Source organism: Corvus brachyrhynchos, unplaced genomic scaffold, assembly GCF_000691975.1.
Source record: "Corvus brachyrhynchos isolate BGI_N302 unplaced genomic scaffold, ASM69197v1 scaffold69, whole genome shotgun sequence".
In the NCBI taxonomy this organism is placed as follows: Eukaryota; Metazoa; Chordata; class Aves; order Passeriformes; family Corvidae; genus Corvus; species Corvus brachyrhynchos.
In genome coordinates, this window is record NW_008240228.1 from 2,442,292 (window position 1) to 2,450,936 (window position 8,645).

The 8,645-nt window shown below is 40.3% G+C and overlaps 1 protein-coding gene across 2 annotated transcripts in view; it reads right to left on the reverse strand.

The window, feature by feature from the left end:
* Positions 1-3,788: 3,788 nt before the first annotated feature.
* SNAP25 (synaptosome associated protein 25) overlaps positions 3,789-8,645 on the reverse strand; it is a 29,731-nt gene continuing 24,874 nt past the window's right edge. For both annotated transcript variants that reach the window (XM_008642010.2, XM_008642009.2), the window contains exon 7: positions 3,789-5,115. In XM_008642010.2, coding sequence (XP_008640232.1) covers positions 5,047-5,115 — 69 coding nt within the window. In that variant the 3' untranslated portion in view covers positions 3,789-5,046. The remainder of the gene's footprint in view (positions 5,116-8,645) is intronic.

The following is an 8,645-nucleotide window of genomic DNA, read 5'->3' on the forward strand; positions in this document are numbered from 1 at the left end:
GAAGTCATGAAGGAGAGAGCCTGACTGAAAGCCCAAGGGTAAAAAACATGCAGGGGGAGGGACGAGAAGTGAGCAGAATGAGGGACAGCAGTGGAGGCAGGTGAATTCAGCACCAGAAGAACAGTAAGGGAACAAGCAGCTGAGTGGGTGCTGGGAGTGAAGGAGGGAGTGGGGACAGCCAAGAGAAGCCCGGGAAGATGGACAGAGGTGTGGGGTGCACTGGAGCAGAAGCAGCGTGGAGGGAGCTGTGGTCTGGAAGGTGTGGAGCAAAGGCAGTGCAAGGCTGGAACTCAGCCATGAACGACTGCCCACAGCACTGTGTTTTGGCAAGGCAAGGATGGCTTGATCCCCCAGCCACCACTTTTCCCATTCAGCAAGGAGCTGGGAAGCCCACCAGGCAAATGAGCCCCCCTCCATCTGCTACCCACTGCTTGACCAAATTGGTTACCCATTATGTGCAGAATTTGCATGGGCAGCAGTGATCTTGGAATAGATCCCAATTGTGTGGGAATCAGCATGGTCCCACATAATGGTTTATTTTGATTTCCCTCATCACCATCTTGTAGGGTTTGGTTGGGTTTGATTTTTTTTTTTTTTTTTTTTTGGATGTTTCCTTTTTTTGAAGGGGGAGAGGGTATTTTTTATTTACAAAATAACATTCAGAACTGTTTGGTACTTTACAACACAAACATAATCCCTCTTAATACTGTTTCAGAGGGATCCAACACTGGCAGAGTAAATCATCTGGAACCTGCCCCCCCCAACCCCATCCAACCAGCCCAACGCCCTAATTTCTCAGCAGGGTTTCTCTCCTCTGCCTGCATTTTGTGTAGCTGTTTGCAGGTTTAAAAATACTCTGTGTTCCACTAACTTCCAAACAAACTGTCCTCTTTCTAGAAAGGCAACTAAATGGCTCAGCAGACAGCAGTCACATCCTACACACCTACGCCCACAGGCACACACAGCAGCCGTGCACATACTTAAGCTGTCTCTAACACACATAATTTTCCATATTATCAAGTACGTATCTCTTCCCTTTTCAATGCCTTTAAAATAAAAGAGTTATATGTGCACATGCACACAAAGGAGGAGGAGGAAAATAAAATGTCTGTGGATTGGTTCATCTGCTTCCAGATGCCTTAAATATAAGTCTTTGGTGATCTCTGCATGTTCAGGTCCAGATCCAAAGCCTGTGGAGGTTAGCAGTTAGTGTGGCACACAGAATATTTTGGAGAATAATTATCATCTGTATTTCTAGATATAAAGTATATCTATAATAAGTGTGTCACATGGCACAGGCATCTCTCTCAGGGGGCGCTTTACAGTTTGCTGTGCAGACTCTGGCATATTTAGTTTTCTTCAGAAATGAAGGGTGCATTTAGTGCATGTAAGCTAATAAAATTTACTTTTCCTAAAAACAAATTAAAATCAAGCTTCATGGATTTTTTTTTTAGTTATAATTTTCTGTTATATGCAGTAATATCACCAAATCTTCAGTAATAATAATCGGTTATATATCACTTTAACTTTGCATCAAATCCATTCACTTTTCATAACACATGCTCTGTCAAACCACAACATGCTGAGTGTTATCCAGTTTCTTTTCTTGCATTTGTGTCAATCCAGAAAGCTGTAACACACTCTCTTGAGTTCAAAAGTTCTGTGTTTGTCCTAAGGTTGGGAACCATTAACATCCTAAAAGTGTTAAGGTTTCTTAGAGGTAACCTGCTTTGATTTTTACTTACCTTTTTCAATATTCTTTCTTAGTTTCTCCCCGCTGAAATCAGGTCAGATATTTGATGAAGGTAATTTTTTTCTTTTTTCATGAGTATTACACTAGTTATGAATTTTGTTCTGTTGAGGAATAACATTCAAATATCCTTCCTTGGGGTTACTTTTATATTGCCATTTCTCACCTAGGCTAGGAAAGGAGGAGAATGCATGAAATGAAAGAAGTTATTAATTGTGGATTTTTAGAGCTCAACAGACATTGTCCTTTTTGTTCAACGTTTCCAGCTGAGTGGTTTATTCAGCTATGCCCTTTGTGAATATTAAAAAACCTTTTCTGTGTAACCACCTCAAACCAATACCAACATGAGGATTTGCCATCCTACAAACCGTTGGTGAAATTGCATTAAAAGTCTAGAAATAAGTGATATTTTATTGAACTTTGTGTCTTCCAATATGGCCTCTTTATCTCAGGGGAGTTTTAATTCCAGCTGCTTGGTGTGTCCCATTCCCTCTAGTGAGCCTTGCCCTCAAGCAGGTAACTCTGCACTGTGCTTGTGCAGCCTCAGAGAGAGGCTGCAGTGTATCAGGGACCCAGGAGCCAACCAGAGGGAGAAAGGGGGCAAAAAGGGAAATGCTGCATTTGAGGCAGTGTTCTGGTTAAAGCATCTGGGGTTTCCCTCTTTTGAGTCAGCTGCTACCTCAGGGATTTGGGGTGCACACAACTCAACAAACAAAAGCAGATTGTTGTAATGACAAACTGCAGGAGATTGAAGCTTTCCTTGCATTATTTCAAGAATAATTAATCCTAGAAAAGTCAATTTCAAAAATATCAGAGAAATGCAATATATTAAACATATTTACTGAAGTAATTTTCAGCCAGCTCATTGAAGACCCTGCATGCAGTGGAGGAGGACACAAAGACAGCTGCAATAAAACATTTCAAAATTTCTGTCCTTTAAGCTTCCCACTTGGCAAAACGTTCCAATAGTTTGGGTTTTGATCTTTGTTCAAGACAAAAACAGATGTCAAAACATGTTCCTTCACAGCAACAGTTATATTTTTGATCAGCTTTAATGGCTTTTGGAAGTATGAGTTTCTTCAGATAGAGTGCATTGTTGTCAAATACAAAAAATAAGACCTCCATTAATATCTTCATTCCTTTCTTATATATTTCTCCCCTTTGCAAATATCCTTGCATTTGTATGTTCCCATCATGATGCATTTTCCAATATGATTATTGCCCTCCCCCAGTAGGCTTTGACATTGCAGAATGATTGTGCTGTCACAAATACTGGAATGCCCGAACAGACACGATTGGAAATGGTCAGCAGATTAAAAGTGTTTGCTTGAAGTTTATTCTTTGGTTTGAAGTAGTGGGGGGAAATATTTGCATAAATGAATTTTTAATAGATGCCAAAAATAAAAAGCTGCTAAAGAAAATGTAGCTTGTCTGCATTATCATGCAATTTTAATTATGCAAGCATATATGTTCTTTGTGTATTTTGACTTACGGCCATGTGAGACACATGAGTGAACTGTCACTCATGCAGAATTAATTCTAATTTGTCCATATAGGGGAAAAAACCCTGGGAAAACATGATAACACTTTTCATTGGCAGCAAACCCTAGTTGTTGTTAGTCATTTGAGAAAATCATTGTTAGCAGACTATCCAAATTCTGTAGGTCAAAGCCTTCTTAAAAAGAGATGTATTAGCACATGACTAAATCCACTACAGGAATGGATTTTATCTACTAAGGAACTGTACCCTTCTGTACCATAATGTTTATTTCAATTTTTCTTTCCCTTGAACAAGAGAAAAATATTTTGATTCAGTGTTTGGCAATTCAAGCCAGGTTATTGAAAATAATAGTCACTTGGAATGTACCAAGTGCTATTTTTAGTGTAGTTACTTTTCTACAGTATTGCAAACCAAAATCTTTAGTTTCCCACTAAATACAATACAAAAGTAGTTTGTAAAGAGTCTTTAGACTTTGCACTTCTTGTCCCAGAAGTAGTTGTCACTGACATGTAGGGCAACAAATGGATAAAGCAAGCATGGATTCTGAGATCTATAATTTTTAATAATCTTTAAACTAGCTACAAAATGTCAATCACTTCACAAACTGACAGGAGACATAAGGAATTTTCATATTACATGCTGTAAATGATATTTATCTCACAGTTTATCTAGAGTTCATTCATTTAGGTTTTTTAATTATTTTTTAATTGTCAGCTACTAAACATCTCAGCGATTTGGTGTGCATAGCTCTAGGTAAGCAACAGAGAACTGTACCGATAACAAACCACATGGGGATAGCGACTAGTAAGAGAGAGCCTTATAAAAATTACATTTCTTTGCACCAGTTCATATGGTAGTTGTTTCCTCCAAAAGATAGTCTTCAAAAGCAGCAGACAAACCCAATATATTACACTTATTTCTTTTTGTCTTTGACATATTTTCAGCCAAGCTTTTATTTTGCTGGCAATGGCTAAATGGTGAGTGCCAAATCCCTCTTTATTTCATAATTAAAAAAAATGATCATGATTAATAACTATATATATATCAACAAGAAAAAAGTGGCACAACTGCAAACTTGCTGGTATAACATAGTCCCAAAAGAGTCCGAATACTGAGCATGCTTTTGTTGTCATCGTTGGTGTGCTACTGCCATGGGAAAATTCTTGTTTAAGTAGGAGTCTAAAAGTCTATTTATTCCTCATGCATAAATGCATAAATCACATCACTTTTTAGTGCAATGCTTGTTATAGTAATATAATTCCACATTGTCTAATCATGAAATCATAACAACAGATAATGGCAATGAAGAACTGAAGACAGCAGGTTTAAGTGCTTAAACATCATGATACCCAAAGACAGGAGCATGGCAGTAGCTCTGTGGAATGTCACAGTTTTACAAGAACAATACTGTATATTTAAAGGTTAACAGCACGTTTAGCATTCCAACAGTGTTGTCATTCAGCAAACATCATTAAAAAAACAAAAAAATGAGGAGAGGGAAAAAAAAGGAAAGGAATCCAAAATGGAAACAAGGAAAGGAAAGGAAAAACCCCAAAAAACATCATAGTGAGCTATAGCCATCAAATCAGCACTATGTACAACCTTTGGAAAGAAAGATATCTAGAAAAAAATAATTACAAGTATCATTTTTGGAAAGCTGACAAACTACACAGGACAACATTTACAATGGGGCTGATATGTGCATGTGTGCAAACCTAGTAGATAAATACCATGATAAAAGCATGAAGGTGCTGCCCTGCTGGACAGCATTAAAAGGAAATGCACTTCTCTGCATTTAACCGCTGCCCAGCATCTTTGTTGCACGCTGGTTGGCTTCATCAATCCTGGTTTTGTTGGAATCAGCCTGGGGAAACACAAAGGAAAGAAAGATGAGTACAGGGAAGAAAGAGAGTATGAGAGAGAAAAGGAGTACAGGGAAGAAAGACAATTCTTTGTGGGTACCTCCATAATTTTGGCTAGGTTACGGAAAAATGAAGCTTGAAAATACTGGAGAGCTGCTTTTTATAGTGGCATTAGGGACTCAAAAGGAGATTTACTGGTTTCATGACACTTCATGTAGCCTTTGAGCAGAGCTTTTCTGTTTGTGATCAGCTCCGCTGAACTCCTGTAAATGCTGTGCCAGATCTGTAGCTGGTGCTGATAATAGCACTGGTGGTACTGATGGTAATGGATGACAGCATGAGAACTGGTGGTGTGCATCTGCATTTTGCTGGGGAAAAGCTTCAGAGACCTCTAAGATTCAGTGGACCTGGACTCTGGTCTAATTTAGATCATCAGGCACCAGTCAAAACTAAAATTTTGGTCAGTGTAGAGATTCGCTGGAGCAGAGAAGCTGGATCATCTGATGTAGGAAATGCTGGCAAAGATAAATTTCTTTGAAAAGATCAGCCTGAATATCTTTGGTCTACATGTGAAAGGAAAGGAATATGTGGGAATGATGCCAGTACTCCACAGTTCACCAATGTAGTTGCAAGACAGAGTAGCCTCTTTCCTTGGGCAGCAGCATAAACAGGAGTTAAGGAAAGGCTGGGATTCTACTGTGATTTGAAGCAATCAGACTGGAATTTAGTCCTGCACAGACTGAGCCATTAACTGCACTGTTTTCCCTGGGGTAACACCTGTCGTGATTATTAAATGCCATTAATAAAATGGCACCACTTGGGAGGTTTGGGAGTTCTCTCTGAGTGGGAAGATGCTTCGACCATGACTTTCTGTAGCTCTGCTGAAGTTCGTTTTGGAGACTAAAGACACTGTTTTAGCTGACAAAAACTGGCAAAGCTCCACTCAACCCCACGTTGCCATGCCGACTTATTCTAGCAGAGGCACTAGATAGAAAATGGTTTCAATTTTTAAAATCAGACCTGTGGGAAAGGTGAGAATTGTGTTGCTGCTTTAAAAGCATGGGCCCCAATAGCAAACTCTTTCTGTGGTTTGATGGCTCCATTTTGTTAGCTTTGATGATTGTTCCCACATCTCTGCGGTGTATCCAAATTGTACAGATTTATTTTAAATCTCCAATTTGCAAAGACAGAATGGTGAAGCAACTTTCCCACATGCATTTAAAAATCCTTTAAAAATGTTTATACTGATGTGCAATAAATCATTCTGAAATATCATGGGCTTTTCTCCATAATTGTTTTGGAAAATGCTATATAGATGTGCATTTTTAGTGCAGCAGCATGTGCCAGCTCCTCAACAAAGGTAAATCAACAAAACTACTCATTGCAAGCCACAGTCCCTTATTTTAGCCATGAGTTTGACCTTGTCTACCACAATTTTGTGTGCTTTTGCCAAAAGGTTACCTGAAAAGTTAATGGGTTTGGAAGCAGTTACCTTTGTCATGAAATGTATGAATATTCACTGAACAGTGACAAAATATCATGTTCCTAATGATGCTTAGACCTTAGTATCTGGTGAATGACATTGCATTGAAGGCAGTGAGAGTCTTGTGCTGACCTTCCCACTTAAGACAGAGTGCTTTGAGCCGTTCCTACTTTCCTCCCAGCCTCTCATTTATGATAGATTTTAGGGCCAGGCTCTTCTGGTGATGATCTCTGTGCCATTTGACCTACTCATCCTATCCTCATTTTGGTTTTTGTCCCTTTCTCTCTGATCTGAGGAAAGGATAAATAAAGCCTTTTATTCATTGCTGTCCTGATTACTGTGCATAGGTCAGATTACATCACTGCACTATGAGATTGCTCTGGTTTGGGTGCATGCATCTAATTTAAGGTAAATCCTTCAGGAGCATTTGTGATGCACTCTGGGGTACTTTGGGTTAGCTTTGTGATGTACCCCAGCTTTCACAAACTGTGCCAGCCAAGAGTCTTTCTAATGATCATAACTGACCCAAAGCACAGTGCCCCAGCTGGTCAGGAGAACAGGCCTGGCAATGCTGTCAGGGGAATGAGGGTCTGTTGGCATATTTCATTGCAGACTGGATGTGCGTGCAGTTGTGGTTTCCCTATTATCCAGCTAACCATCATTTCTGACTTTTATAGAGGGTTTTATTAATACATTGTGTTCTTTTTCTAGTACCTCATTACTGTGTGTCTTTACTCTGGGAAATTTGGCTTATTTTTCACTAAGACTGAAGACTGTCTTATTTTTGTGCTGCTCTCATGACAACTCCTCTGTGTACAATGCAAATCCATCTTTCACAAATGTGTCACTGTTCCTTAGCCAAGGGCCCTGGGTGATTTTATGAATCCCATTCACTGCCAATGTTATTTTGCCATTGCTGTACAAAATGCCAAGGTCTGTAAGAAGACCATGTAGATTTGGAAGGCTGGTCCCTTAGCTCACTGCTCTCAGCATGCATTGCCTAGAGGTTTGGCCCATGTGCTTTATGTGCACAGAGGGCCTGGTCAATGTTTTCAAAATCCAGATGTTTGCAAGCCTGAGCTGGTAGGAGAACAGTGACTTGTTGGGCTTGCTGTATTTTGGGATAGGATCCTGCAGGCACAGGTAGGATGCCACTGATTTCCATCCACAGGGTACATCTCCTGCCACTGTGACATGAACAGGGGAGGTGGGAACACAATAGTGCACATCCTCATCGCTTTGGGAAAATAATGTATATAATAGGCTTCTTGTTTAAAGGTACTTATGGTGTAGGCTGTATAGACTCCCAGTCCCTTCTCACAGTATAGAGAGATGTGCTGCTTTCTAGTTCTTTTCATATGGATAGCAGCAGTAAATCCTTCCCCTGATGCTCCTAGTTTTCCCAGAAATATGAAACGGTGCAGAATGGCATCCCAGTAATACTGTGCATTTTCCAATACAGTCAAACACATGCAGCTTTATAAAACAAGACTTTTGACCAATGCAAAGCCACGTGCTCTGCAGTGCCAGGTGATGGCCTCTCTGTCAGGGATGATCTTCCCACCTTTCAGACAATGTGTACTTCACCCAGTTCTCTCTGGAATCCACCTCCAATAAGGAAAGCTCTTGGAGTGAATCCCTCAGTGCAGTATTTTCCTTAACTCTTTTTACTAGGCTCTGATATAGTTAACTGATGTGAAAAACAGGGACGGACATCCTGCTTGTGTGCGGAGGCTTGCATGTGTAAGAAGGCTCAAGAGCACCAGCTCTACCGCTTGAGGTCAGAATTAACTCTAAACACCATGTCTAAGTCCTTGGGTTACACCCTCAGGTTGTGTAAATCTCAGCGGAAGTGCAGAGTTGTGTTGATTTTACACCAGATGAAGATCTAGCCTCTTATGTCACTTCAGCCTGGCTCTGCCTGTGCCTGGAGCTCTGCCAGTACCAATGCAGATGGCTTGCAGATCTTGGGATCTAAGGATGGCAGTGAGCTCCGAGCCAGGCTTGGAGGGGGCTGCTCTCTGCTTCAGAAATCTGCAGTGCAGGTCT